General features: G+C 34.7%; 1 protein-coding gene across 3 annotated transcripts in view; it reads right to left on the bottom strand.

Annotated features, from left to right (window-relative positions):
• Positions 1-15,417, bottom strand: part of LOC132703517 (uncharacterized) — a 90,959-nt gene continuing 75,542 nt past the window's right edge. For 2 of the 3 annotated variants that reach the window (XM_060672833.1, XM_060672834.1), the window contains 8 exons: positions 14,746-15,009; positions 12,624-12,797; positions 11,284-11,472; positions 9,899-10,133; positions 6,377-6,641; positions 6,168-6,315; positions 229-450; positions 1-175 (listed from right to left, as the gene is read on the bottom strand). In XM_060672833.1, coding sequence (XP_060528816.1) covers positions 49-175; positions 229-450; positions 6,168-6,315; positions 6,377-6,641; positions 9,899-10,133; positions 11,284-11,472; positions 12,624-12,797; positions 14,746-15,009 — 1,624 coding nt within the window. In that variant the 3' untranslated portion in view covers positions 1-48. Of the gene's footprint in view, positions 176-228; positions 451-6,167; positions 6,316-6,376; positions 6,642-9,898; positions 10,134-11,283; positions 11,473-12,623; positions 12,798-14,745; positions 15,010-15,417 lie in introns of those variants that run through there. The other variant, XR_009619093.1, reaches the window with a different exon arrangement.

The following is a 15,417-nucleotide window of genomic DNA, read 5'->3' as shown; positions in this document are numbered from 1 at the left end:
CGTGGTGACTCTGTCGACTTCTACGTAACGTACGGAATTGTCGCTGTGTCAGCTACATATCACTCCCTTTTCCTCGAGGATGGCAGTATCCGACGAAAGGCTTTGCAGGCGAGTTTGCAGTATGGACCTAGGTCGCCTTCTGCAGGTCCGCCAGAGAATATAAAGCGCCGCGAGACTGCAAAAATCTATTTTTGGTGGAGCTCAGGTGATTGGGTCGATATCACTTACGAACAGGTGATAGTGAAAAGGGCTCCGAAAAACAGATACAATGGGGGTAGCTGAAGCAACATCGAACAGTGAGTAAGAGCTTCGTCGATGCCGGAAGGGCAGTCTTCCCTTCCATCACACCATACGGAAGAGTTGATGCAAGCATCTAACTCGGGGCAGCGATATTGGCAGTAATCGGGTTTGATCATGAACAACCCTAAGCCATTGGGTGGCACATCTCTTCTGCAAACAAATTGTTAGGGTCTTAAAGTATTGTCAATCAAGCGCGGAGCCTTATTATGTAGTCCACCGATATTCTCTACTTAATTTTCTTACAGGGTGTCCAGAAACTAAAGCGGCGAATGAGAAGATAAGGATTAGAGCTCTTGGAAGGTGGTTCTTTGACTTGGATAGCTATTGTACCATTTTTTTACATTTATGATGGACAACTAAAACACCGTTTTATAATATTAACAGCAAAATCCACTTATTAAGTGTATCTTAGATTAAAAAACACTCTTTGCTTGAGTTGTTAGAGTTAAAAAAAATTAAACCATTTTTTTTCTCCATAATTACATTCTCGAGCTGTCTAGAAATATGCAACTTTCCAAGAGATAATTGTTAGTCTATAAAGTTGCCTTTGGAATATGGTTGATACCACTGGCATTTCTCGTTTTGCACTTTACACTTGGGTTACATCGCCACAAGAAACGCTTCAGTCTTATAAATTTCGGTGTGAAAATTAAAAAAAAAGACTTTGAAAGGCGGCATTTCTACAGTGGAAATGGTTTTGATTCCTCTCGGAAAACCTACAAACTTTTTGCTGCTTTTTGCTCTGATTTACATGGAAAAAATCTATAAATAATCTTCTGCAAGGGTAACACGTAGGGATAAAATAACTTTTGCGGCATTATGGACTGGCACGTTTTCTGACTATTTTTGTAGTTGGAATGTGATTTATAGTCAGTTTTCCAAGGCATTAAAAAGGCTTTATTTCTAATTTAATGCGGTGGATTACGTGTATTTTATGTGGCTCGGGCTAAACTTCTAGACCCCTCGGGATCTTGCAAATGCAGATTTTGGGACGCTATTTAAAAATCGGTAAAAATATGCTTTACTTAATCCGTTGTAAACTGTTCTTTATTTAAAAAAAAAACATACAAACAAACACTTTGTGTATCTGTTAAAGTTAAGTTAAAGTTAAAGTTAGTTAAATTGTGTAAACAGTTTCAGAAATTAATTAAAATGAGAAACTGTATATAAAGGCAGGGTTATTGAAACGGTTTGTGAAAAAATTGAGAAATGTTTATCCGTAAGAATGAAATATAGCATTAGAAAATTGTAACAACGGCCCTAGAATCCTTAGACTTGAGCTGAATGTAAGAGTAACTAGTTGCATTTTGATTTCGTATATTGTAATATATAGTTTTTATATTTTTATATATTGTTTTGGTTAATCTTGGCTTCTAGCTTAGAATTCTGACTCATAAATTTGTAAGATTTTTGAAATTGGCGTATCTATGTAGTATATAATGTAAATAGTGTTTCCGTTGTTAGGTGTGACTTTAATTTGGTTAAACTAAGATATACAAACAAACAATATAGTTACTATTTTATAATAGTTTTTCAATGTTCTGTATGTCTGTATAATTTAAAATCTTAGTATCACTGAATCTAGTAAGAGTGTTGATTTTATATAAACATCCTTAATTTTGTAACAAGACGATAGGTATAGGTTATACAAGACGGTAGGTTTTGTAATACAAATACCATAAAGAAAATGAATGCCTTATCTTTATACGAACAAGACACTTTTTACCGGAAATGGGTATGCTCAGCCTTGGTTAGTTAACAACAAATTTTAGTTTTCATGTCTGTACATAGCCCCTAATTTTGGGTTGGTCAATATGGTGTTCTTGATATTGATAGCTTACTATGGTTAGAGGCAGAGCGAGATCGCCGGAAGCAGTTGAAGAGAATATAGAGAAGTTAGTGGATAAGGTATGTTGCGAGATATACCAGGCAACTAGAATCCAGTTTCAGTGAGGAGTCCAATGAGATTGACGCAAAACTTCGTCTTCGTCTCATAGGTATTCCGCAACAAGAAAATGAAACTCTAATTCTTAAAAGTGCTTCGATAATAAACGATTTTTTAAAAATACCTTGTCACTTTCAAGATATTGGCAGAACTTTTCGGGTAAGTCTAGTGAAAATGTTCCTCGCTGTATAATATTGAATTTTGTGCATAATGTTAAGCGTGATGATGTAAAGGTATTAATTATACGATAAATGTAGATTTCACGCCTTTTATTGCGCGAGACGAAGAAAAAATATGGACCCGATGCATGGGCATGGCATGTCTTCGGAAGGCTTTTGTGAACTCTATTGAGGATCTGTGAAAGTTGAGTGTAGTAATTTTCTTCTTTTTTTTTTCAGGTCGTGCGAAGTTCGAATTGTTTTTGTTCTCATTGGATCTTTTCATTATTTCAGTTCTTTTTTCTTTTATTTTATTGTTTGGCTTAATGTAATGATTTTTTGTTTTCTTTTTCTTTCTTTTTTTCCTTTAGGTGGCCAGCCTAGCTTGAATAATGAACGTGTTTTTCTTCTCTGATTAATTTAATATATATATATATATATATATATATATATATATATATATATATATATATATATATATATATATATATATATATATATATATATATATATATATATATATATATATATATATATATATATATATATATATATATATATATATATATATATGATGACACTATATTCCGGGATATCATCCGTTCGCTCGTTGAACTCCGACTGGAATCCTGCATCCGACTGGAATCCTGCAAATCTTGCATCCGACTGGAATCCTGCAGACGATTCGCCAAAATCTCACTTGGCATCTTCAATGCTCGCGCTCCGAAAACACTTCGAACACTCGGAGCGCGAGCATTGAAGATGCCAAGTGAGATTTTGGCGAATCGTCTGCAGGATTCCAGTCGGATGCAAGATTTGCAGGATTCCAGTCGGATGCAGGATTCCAGTCGGAGTTCAACGAGCGAACGGATGATATCCCGGAATATAGTGTCATCACATTTTTCCATCCGTGAATCAATACGTGAGAATATATATATATATATATATATATATATATATATATATATATATATATATATATATATATATATATATATATATATATATATATATATATATCGATACAAATCTAAGTAAACGTTTGTATTTTTAAATAGGAATTTTAATATGAATTCTTGTATTGAATGCTGTCGTTTTAATACTAGGTCTATTTTTACTAGTTTTCACCTATTCTGTGATAACAGAGAGCGCTTTTGCCATTCTACGTCTTTGTGGAACGTGCTTAAGACCGGACTTTTCAAGCGGAAAGATAAAATGGTTTTCATCTTGTTAGGAGAGATCGTACAGGCAGGGGCCAGGACGTTGTCTTTTATGTTAAGCATGGCGTGCCTTACAAGGTTTCGAATACGGACCATAGGAATAATGATAATTTAGAACAGCTGTGAATAAGTATAAATTGCGCTAGTCAGGGAGTTTGTCTTGGTTCTTTTTACAGACCGCCGCACGCAAATTTGTTTTAGAGTCTGGATCAACTTAAGAGTAGCTTAGTTGCTGTACTGCCTGAATTTGATTATGTTGTATTTGGCGATGACTTAAATCTTGATCTTATGGCCACTAATAGTTCTGACTCTGAAGTCATAAATACGAATCCTGTCTCTGGTGTCTGGTAGCCTTAAAATCGAAAAATTCAAACCTAAACCATTTTACAAAATTTACAAATATTTCACTCATTTTGATCACACACACACATTCACACACATTCGACGTGCACCTTATAAACTGGAACTGTATTTACTTTTTTCATGATATTGATCAAATGATTGATTGATTCAACACGATAGTTTTGAATTTATTTGGCAAGTGTACACCGGTCAGATCTTGTAAAAAATCTAATCCGTCAAGTGCATGGCCTACTGAAAATTAAAAAATGACGATGAAGCTTAGAAATAAAGCTCTTACCAAGTTTAAGAAATACAAAACTGAAATTGACACGACATCACGATGGCAACAATTTTTGGAAATCTCTGATATATTTAGATAGTTCTCAATCTATAGGCCATGACTTTGGCCTTGTACAGGACTTTAGCAATCCATTTTTTAACATGCCTCAATTTAATGGTAATTGACTCGTTTATAAAATAAAAGGATAGTGTCACGATGTTGCTCCTTTTATTTTTCATTCTGTCATCGCTTCGGAAGTGGAGAAAATTTGTATGTACCTATTTGGTTCCCCATCTCAGCCTACATAAAAATTTTATTATAAATAGATATATTGCAAACGGTTACTGTCCCTCTATCTGGAAGGTGGCGCTAGTAATTCCAGTACCCAAATGTGGTATACTGCCTACCTTATTCAATTATTATTATGCTGAATGAATTCCTTTTTCCCAATATGGATTTCGGTTTAACCACAGGTTCTTTTAGACTATAGTAAAGCTTTTGATAGGGTAAACCATAAAATTTTATATACATGCTTATTTCTTTGAATTTCTTCCAAAGCTATTTTTCAAACAGATTTCAGGGTGTTGTGTTGGCTGATTATGACCTAAACTTTTTAGACCATGTATCCAATATTCTGAAAAACTGTTTTAATAAACTGAAATTTTTGTATATGTATAAAGATGTGCTAGATAAAAATGAAATTAAAAATTTGCGATACTCCTGCACTCTCACATATGTATTTATTATTGTATCACAGTTTACTGACACGCCCTGCTTCTTTTTTTTTAAACTCAGATCGTTCTCTTACCTGCATAAAGACATTATTATTATTCTCTTCAAAAAAACTTCCACAGGCTACTGTAATACTTTTTATAAAATTTCTGGATTCCTCCTGCGACAGTTTTTGTTGAGTCGGACTTGCTAACGTTTCGCCAATCATCCTGTTGGCTTCTTCAGAGCTTGACTGAAACTGGCTCGCATTTTACTCTGTACCTGCTTACATATTGTTTGAGGGGGGGGCGGAGCTGAATGAGGGGCATAAATACCGTCTCTGAGTAGCGGTTAAGATTCTTAGTTTGCTTATAGATTTCTATAGACTCTCGGATTTTTCGTTGGTAGAAGAAATGGAATAAAATTTTATGTCCGGTTTCGTGATTGTGTTCGGAAACTGCTGATGAGTTTATTTGTCTCAGTCTTAATGCTTTTTCATGTTCTTTGAGCCTAGTTGATATTTTCCGCCCGGTCTCTCCAATGTATTATTTCCGTATATGCATTGAATGCTGTAAACTCCTGGCATCTTAAATGGAATTTTATCTTTGACGTCCGGACATAAAATTTTATTCGGTAAAACTAAAATTCTTGAATGTAATCAATTCTTCTACAAACAAAAAATCTAGAATCTATAGAAATTTATAAGCAACCTAATAATCTTAACCGCGATTCAGATCTTTAGCTATCACCAATATGAGATCCAGTCATCCGAGACGGTGTTTATGTCCCTTAGCACCGCTACCCTTAAACAATATATAAGCAGGTACAGAGTAAAATACGAGCCAGTTTCAGTTAAGCTATGAAGAAGAAGTCAACAGGATGATTGGCGAAACGTTAGTTAGTTCGACTCATCAAAAACCGACCTAGGAGAAAACCAGAAGTTTTATCAAAGTACATTATTATTATTATTTAAAACAATCTGAACAGTAAATCCTTTGCAAATCAGAATTAAATAATTGATAGATCCTATCGTATAGTAAGTAAGTAATGGTAAGTCGCCAAAAATCGCGTTTGACTGAGTTGTCATTAAATACCTATAATATTTTCGTTATTATATTGTTCCGACATTAGTCCCAACTGGAATATTCAGTATATATAAAGTGACCCGCTATGTGCCGCTATTATCATACGAATAGGGACGACCTACTGACCTTTTGGACAATTCCAGCCACATGACGGGGTAAGTGCCCGTTTCCTTCCCATAAAACTCGGCGACAATCGTCCGGGGCAGCTCCCTCCCTAAACGGTCGATCTCTATTCTATCCAGGACCATTTGGCCGACGGTGTTCGGGGAACTGGCTGGAACAATACGGCTGACGTTAGCAGAACCGGTGACTTTCAAACCAGTGTCCCGACTTACTTTGTATTTTCCAACCTTCAGAAAACACCTCGACCATTTGATCCCTCGATATGGTCTCTTGGGGACAAATGATTGCGCTGTAGAGTGCGGTGTGGATTATTATTCTATTGGAGGTGTAGCATCGTATGCCGGTAGATGTGGTCGAACGCAGAGTGTTGTTGTTACTCCATCGGCTGGAATGTTTCAATATGGCTCCTCCTACTTTTACGTAAAGGTATTTATTGTTGCCCGGTATGAGCACACGTGGACTGGATTCGCAATTGACCTGAAATCACGTAATTAATTTTGATTCCAAACTGAACTACAGTGTTCTAGCAATAAAAAAAAAACTTAAGTCCTAGGAGTTAGTCCTAGGAGACAGAAAAATAAATTTTGATGTGCATTTGAGAAACATTATCAATCAATCCAAATTTATGTAATGTTATACAAATAATTGAATTAATTCAATTCATTCAATCATTAACTTGCTCTGAGCTTTTAGACAACAAAAATTTTAATTTTAATATTTACTTCTCCTATTAGGACAGCGTTTTTTATTTACACAAGCCACGTACCTATGGCGTTAATTCACCTAGATCTATATCGCTTTGACTTACAAACTTTGGACTGTTGTTGTTGTTGGTTGCAAATACATAAATAATAGCAGAAGCAGTAGGTACGACGTATATGCGAAAAATTAAATAGGGAACAAAGCCAGACTGAGAAATTTTGAAATTGTAAGGTGCTAAAGATTGTGAAGAACAATAAGGTCAACATCAACGTCCCTTCGGTGTTGCATTACCGTTTGGCTAGTTCATGTATTACCTTTCGCAGTTCATTTAATCTCGAACGTTATCGAAATAATAAACCGTTAGTTTCAGTAGTTAAACGATTTGGCAAACATCGGTAGAACATAAATAAATGTGGCGATCAATCCACAAAAACGAAGTGTCTGAATTTGGGCTCGTGGATGTATCCGATGAATATTTGAGAGAGTGAAAAGAGCGAAATGGAATACGCTGAAATCCTGATCGGGATTTCGGAATTATATATGAGCAATATGGGCTGCGGCCGCAAAACGACGAAATTAAAGTTTTATAATCCGACCGATTTTGGATGCTGCTTGGGCGAACGGTTTTGTAATTACTTACGTGGCGTTGTGCATTTATCTAAACGGTTTGCTACAAGAGGAAATTAGAAATGCGACGACATTCTTCCCGTTTTATTTTAATTCTCATCGGCGAATGCATTTATAATTTAACCGAATAAAAAGTTCCACAAGTTCCAAAAGTTCTTCTATTCCTAGTCCAAAGTAGTTTTTTTCTATATTTAATTAATATAAATAAAAAATATTAACAATGGGTAACAAGAAGCAGGAGATCAGATTTTAATGAAAAAACCAAAAAACTTGCATCCGACCCAATTTTCTACGCAAGAAAAATTCGCGAGTCTATCGAAATAATCAAATAGTCTCGGATAGCGTTTTCAAGTAGCCAACGCAGGAGAAATCCAGAAGGTGAGCCTACACCTTACATTTATGTTTTGTTTAAACCTTAGCCCCCAAATTTTCAAAAGGACTTAAAAAAAGAGACCTTTATTATAACATTCAGATAACAGAGCTGTTTAAACGATCATTATGACAGAAAAGTGGATTAATATAATGTCAATATTGACAATATTATTAAAATATTCGACTCGACCTGACGGCTAACTCCCAGGTTGAGCCTAACAAAAGTTAAACTAATAACTAACAACGAGACGTACATAATAATATAGGAATGATGTGGCGTGGTCAGCTGAACTGAGTAACGTTAAAATGGCACTGTTAAAATCTACCGAAAATATCCCAGCGCTCCTTCTTCCTTCCTTCCTTTTTTGCATTTGAGATTTTCTTTTTAAACTACTTGCTGAAATCCGATGGAGTAAAACTTTTACACTGTACATTGTACAGTACTTAAAAGTTCTCTGAGACTGAGCAAAAGAGTAACAGAAAAAAAAGTGATCTTATGTTTATGTTTTCAATTCAATTTTTATTTGATATGACGGAAAATAAAAATCTTATATTCCTCAACATTGATTTTCGTTTATAAAAAAGAATGTTTTTTTTCTTTAATTTCCCACAATTCCTTCAATTAATAACAAAATAAGACAGGCATTGGTTCATAATTTTTTTACGTAGTTTCTGAACACATTATCGCTGGAAGTCAGCTAAAGAAGTGCATTCTTCCGGTATTGTTTTCGGCGTCAAGAAGCTATCGAATAAAGTGCCAAACAACCAACACGAATAATCTTCTTAGCCGAATAAAGCAGCTAGCCACGGTACGGAGGCGGGCAATATCTGCAAGTTTTGTTTTGCTACGACTGTAATCTCGTGCCTTTTTCTTATTGGTGTCGCTTAAATTGGACAGTTTTCTAACACTGTAAACGCGATTCGACAACCAATATCGAATGAAAGGTGAAGCGCGCCTGCAAATATTTACAAACCGGCTCCAATTTATCGATTTCAACAGTCGAAGCAGGTCGGTAGATGCGGTTGTTATTTGCGCTTACTGTTAATATACCAGGTCGTTTCAACTAGAAATTTAGATAGTTAAAACCTCTAATATTTCATTCCAACAACTAAATCTATTAAATATATCTATAAATCTATCAAATATAATCATCAAATATGAAAAGAAAATATTAATCAAAAATATAGATAGAGATAGAACTGGTAGATTGCAATTTAAATATTGGTAGAAGAAATACAATTCTTTGTTGTTTTTTCAAGTAGTGGAATATGTCGCAAAATACAATCGTTTTTTTATAAAATTGGATTTTTAAGGATTGGTCAGAAGTGCATAGTGTGATACATCATTTTAAAACGGAGATTTTTTTGAGATAAAACAATACAGGACGTTAAATTTAAAAATAGTAAAATTTTGGACTACACCACACTACAGTTGTCGTTTTGTTGTGTATTGTGATTGTTTCCTTGTCGTGATAGTAGCTGTCCTTAAAATTAGGCAACAGTCATCATCATCAGTGATCAGTGATTAAAACTGATGTAGGAAATGAAGCATGAATGAAGAAATTAGTGAAGCGCGTTACCAATGCTTGCGAAAAGTTGGAAAAAAATATGTAAAAGCTGTTCCCTGAAAGATAATACAAATATGCACAATTTTACTGGTATTTGAAAACGAAAACATAGGAACCTGTCGTCTTGCTCCACTGATGTAAATATTTTAGAAAACAGTTATAAAGGCGACCTTTGCGATGTCTCAACCCCGTTTTTGATAAATTTAAAATAAACTGACATAATTTTAAACATCTTGTATCATAATCAAAACCAATCGTTTCCGGATCCATGTTTATATGAACTTGTTTCACATTTTTAGGTTCTGTAACACCTCTTTAAACATTAGTTGTTTCTCGAGTATCCTTTGGACATAATGACATTGGAAGTATATCTGAAAGATAAATGTAACGTTGTTGCCGGAACTAAGTTTGCTTTAAATAATAAAGTTATTCATCACGCGTTTCGGACACATTACCAGCACTTACCTCGTTAGCTCGGGTCGGATAGGCGAACCACAGTTCTCCGTTTGCGCCTGCCTTCCTCAAATTGGCGGAACAGGCCGGCGTCCTGATAAACTTCCAGTTACCCTCGAAAAATAACGTGTCCAGGTCATCAGTGGCGTTCATTCCAGTCACGTCGAATCGAAGCTCGACGACGTTTGAGGCGGAGATATAAGTAAACGGCATCAAACGATTCTTGTCTACGCCACAGAGGCAATCCCTGTGGACGAACCGCATCCATATCATGGATATAATGGCCCTCCAGTATATCGGTCATATTTTAAAACAAAATTTACATAATATAATAGAAAAACATATTTCCATATAGAAAACATTTTAATCGCACTTTAAAGATCAGTGTGGTGTCTCAGAATAAGCTCAGAATGACGCTGATGTCACTTTACATTTTAATTTACTATTAAATCCTAATTTTTCAAAGAAACTTCATTCTGTTGGTCTCTATCTGTCACCAATATGGGAATCAGTCATCCGAGACGGTGTTAATGCCCCTCATTTAGCTCCGTCCCCCTCAAACAATATATAAGCAGAGTAAATTTAAATTAACAAAGTAAAATGCGAGCCAGTTTCAGTCAAGCTCTGAAGAAGCCAACAGGATGATTGGCGAAATGTCAGCAAATCCGCAAAAACCGACGCGGGAGGAATTCAGAAGTTTTGTAAAAATTACTATTAAATGCTGCTGATTAACTTGGATTCTGTTTGCGTTTACGTTATTTTTGTCATTAATCAGCTTATTACATAAACTTATTTAAAATCTAAATTCAAAAATTACCGAACATATATATTACTTATTCCATTACAGAGCGTCAGATGTTCGTAATATGTTCTATTGTTTTTTTCAGGGTGCGACGGCGATCAGAAGTTGTTTTGGAAATAAGTGGGATAATATTAATTTACTCTTTTTTCAGGTAATATATACAGAAAAAAAACAAGAGAGAACATAATAATAATAATAATAATAATAATAATAATAATAATAATACTAATACTAATAATAATAATAATAAATATGAAATGAAATAATAAATTGAAGGCAAAATTGAAGTCTACAAAAAAACACCCAGAACAGTTGATAAGATAATGAAAAAAAAAAGGTTAAATTCGGGAGCAACAATCAAATAAAATTAAAATTAAACTTACAATCTTAACGGCCTAAATAAACATTAAAATAAACTAAATTATTATTAAAAAGTTAGATATTTTTCGAACGGCTGAATGAAAGCAACAAGCCAGCTTAAATAGGTCTTAGTTTCGTCTTCAAAAAAAAAAAAAAACCATACGCCGACTTAAGAGTTCGTTTGCTGTGCTCTTTATCGAATATCGGGATAGTTAACGTGCTGAAATTGTTTTACCTCGGTATACCTGGAACGTCGTGCCAAGGGACTTCGAAAACCCTTAGAGTGGCCGACACGTTGCCCACACATTCCAATCGGTCGGTGTCTTTATTCAATTGCGTATCACATCCACGGCGTTTTATCCTCACGTCCGTTAGGGTTAACTTGATCCGTTCGCCCTTTTGACCCTCGAATCGGTAGATACAACTAAAATCGAGAATTGGGTTACGTTTTGTCTTTTTTTTAGCAAAAATGCTCTGCGGGTCGAAATCTCGGCAAATATTGATACAACATAAAGCAATGAATGTAACGTTGATCGGAAAACTGGATAGACAAGAATCCACATAAGGTCCGAGAAATAAAAAACGGTTATGTTAGGTAGTGTAAGGTGATAAACACCTTAATCTTTAAATTGTGGTAGCAGAATGGAAATGGAAACCAACAACCTAGTTATAAAAGTATAAATTTTGCAATGACCTAATAAACATTAAATTGTCTTCTTCGTTAGCTTCATGTGTGATTTTCAGTTGCCTCTAAGCGCTAAAGTGAACCTTTGATGATATCCAGTCGCTTGGCATCTTCTTTTAGATTGTAATCCTATCTTTTTCTGGAGCTAAAGCATGATCCACCACGACTTTCGAAATTGAACGTAGGATTTCGAAGTATTCGTTTTTGGCATCGTTCATTTCTATTTTGGCAGTTCTGATGCTGTTCCCGGTTCATGGATTCTGATACCCATGTTCTCATTTGCATTGTAAAGGTCGTTATCCAGTTTTCCCGAACGTCCTTTTTTTAAAATTTACTTGTCTGAAATATTTTCTTCAATGATTACCTACACTATAAACTATTTCGAAGGACACTTCATTAAAAAAAATTATATTTCAATTTCAAACACTTTTAGAAATTTTGGACAAAGTAATTAATAGATGGATTCTTTATCTGGTGTCTTATCAATGAGGAATACGGTATCAACAGAAGAAGCGGCTATCGACCTGCTACGAAATTGCTTCAAAAACGTTCAAATATTGCAGATAAGAAGAGTAACAATTGTTGATAATTTATGAAGTGCACAATGCGGAACATTAAAATTCAATAATTGTTTCCGAAACTAGTTTCCATTTTCCTTTCCCACAAAAATGCTTCATATGGTCATAGACGCAAATTTATTTAAGTATAATTTTTATTTTTGAGTTTGTTACTCAAAATAATTAGCTCTATTTTGCATTTTTTAAAGACAACAATGGTGCTCTATCAGTTTTAGGACATCTTAAACACTGTGTAAGTTTCGTAGGTCATTCTGCAGCGGATCGGTGTATCGCTTGAATTTAAGCATTTCTAAACATAACGTTATGGCTCACCTAATGTTTTTTGAACCACCGCGTCCATATAAAAAAATATCCCCTGGCGACCTGAACTTCTGCGGGTTGTCGCTTTGAAAACCGGCGAATTTTCTGGAACACGGTCCCTCGCCGTACGGTTCGCCATCTAGATGGATGTCCACAAATTCATAAAGTGCTTTAAAGCTTACTGGCCTTAAAAATAACCAGAAAAAAGAATAACCAAACAACAAAATTTTCAGTATTGATGTTTTGTTCTAACTCCTAAATTACGTATCATGTTGCTAAAGCATTATAGCATGTAGATATCGTGGATTTCTTGGGACTGTGATAAGTTAGAGTTTCAACACAGTATTAGACCGTTTACATCTTGAAAAGTGATTTGTTTTTAATATATTCAAGAGACACTTAATTATAAATAATTCGAAAATGATTTTTTATACTGACCGCAGATATTTAAGCAACTTCTGGGTTCTCGTGTTATAATATCATTGTTTACTTGTTATATTCAGAAAATTACATTGCGAAAATATGGAAACTTGGTGTTATTATTTGAGTAGATTTTAGATTCAAAATAAATCTTAAACGAAAATGTAAATCCTCATATCATAAACAATTATAAAAATAAAGAAAAATGTTTATGATTATTGAAAAAAAAAAGGAGATAACGATGTAATGGGTTACGTGTAGTTTATAGTGCCTGCTCAACGATATAGTGCATACTGATTTCCTCTATATTTTTACAGGCTATCCACAGCGTCGTCCATAGATAAACGAATTATAACTATTTAAACATATCAAATTTCGTGGGTTAAAGTTTTGTTTTATTGCAAGACCTTTCATACATCTAGGTTTTACCATTTCAAACATCGAAAATACACATGTGTGATGCTGAAGATACGGTTTAAAATTCTACAGGAATAGTATATTATAGAATAAGTACGGTAAACGGCATTTGATTCACGAGTGACTTAAAAAGTTTACCGAACGTGTCACATGTTATACTTTTTCTACGACCTTTAGTTTACGGGTACTTTTTGGCAGAAAACATGAATACATTCACTGACATGGCCGTCAGAATTGACAAACGTCAAAAATTAAGGCGTGGAAAATATCTCCGAAAACATCCGATTGCTCCCAAACCCGTGCGGTAAAATCGCAGGAATGTCCGAAGTCGCTCGGATCCGTGAGAAACGAAACGGACGTGGTAAAGTGACGCTTCCCGCACGCTAGATCGGTGTGTAATCAGGTATTTTACAGACGGCAGTAGAAAAAATACTTTTATATTCTTTTGTCTTGCAAATGTTTTCCCCCGTCTAGAAAAAAATGAACGAAGATTGCTTCCAATTAACATAGAACACAAATTGAAAATGCCACATCAAGCATGCACTGTTTACCAGGAAAACAAAGCTTTTACAATTCACTATATATTGTATAAGCCGTACGCTTCGGTCCTTAACAATAAAGATATTCATAATGTACATACAGAACAGTTGCTGGATATTTTATCTCAAATTTTTATTATTGCTCATTTAATAAAAGGAATTTGTTTTTGATGTGTATTCTTGACATGCTGTTGACATGGGGAACTGTGTCTAAAAAAACAGAATCTTTTCACACAGCACTGCAAAGTAATATTTAAAGAATAATGAAGCTATATTTATTTTTATTTACAGTTATTCAAGAAGACAAAATACACGCCTGGAGAAGTAGAAAAAAATCCGGACCAGTTTTGCTACTTTATCAAGTAAAATAGCTTTTACTAGGTTTGCAAAAGATTTAGAAAAGATCTTCAATAAATGATTACCTGTATAATATAAGATTTTCCAAGGAATGAACGTCGTTTTGTTAGACTTTTTAAGACATGCGCGGCGAATATCCAGTGATCGTGTAGAATATTTGTATGTAGATTTGGAAAGTCCAAAGCTAATTATAAAAATAAGTAACTTTGCTAAAACGTTACTGTTTATTGCTTTAATCACAGTTTCCTTTTAGGTTTTGCGAGTTTTTTAAACTGCACATTTGAGGAAACAAATTTAAAGGAAAACGTTTTCTTAAATAAAATTGTGTAAATCATGTCTCCATACAATGTCCAATGTGTCCAGTATGTTTCGGAAGTAGAGCTATTAATACTAACTCCTACCTTAAAGCTGTAGAATCTCCAAGCTTAAATTCCAATGTCAGCGTATCGCCGGAAGTGAGGAAACTTTCGATTAAGCTACACGGTCTTGGAAATCTCGTAGTGTTGGCCAAGAGTGAGTGATCGCAGCTACGCGGTATGTGCTCTCTGCAATATCGTCCCAGTAAGGTAATATTCTTTGTTGCTTTCGACATCGAAGAGCTGCTTTTGGATACCAAAAGGCTCCCGCTTCCGAGATTTTTTGACGTTAGTTTGTTGTAAGGCCCGCTGGAAACAAGAATTTCGTCACCAAAATTTCAATTGGCGCTCTCGTCTGATGCCGTAAAGTATCTGTGAATTATTAGGTTGAGTCGCGAAGCCTTCAAATTAGGACCATCAATTTGACGATCCAACTTAAGCGTCATCACTTACCGCGCCAAATTTACGTTTGGATTGATATGTAAATCGGGTGTCTGTGAATTTGAGGAATTTGTGTGGGTTGTCGGATAATATTGAAATCCGTAATAATTATTTACGTAGCTTTTAAGTTTTACATTGGCACTGCTATTCATAAATCTGAAAGTGCTTCAATAGAAGTAAAATAAATCCAAACCAACCAATATGAAGCTTTTTTTATATTAATATATTATCAAGTGCTTCTCGATATCGGGTCCCAAGTTAAGAAATTATATATAG

This window comes from Cylas formicarius, unplaced genomic scaffold (assembly GCF_029955315.1).
Source record: "Cylas formicarius isolate icCylForm1 unplaced genomic scaffold, icCylForm1.1 PGA_scaffold_6__28_contigs__length_40554024, whole genome shotgun sequence".
Lineage (NCBI taxonomy): Eukaryota > Metazoa > Arthropoda > Insecta > Coleoptera > Brentidae > Cylas > Cylas formicarius.
This window is presented reverse-complemented; position numbering and strand designations above follow the sequence as displayed.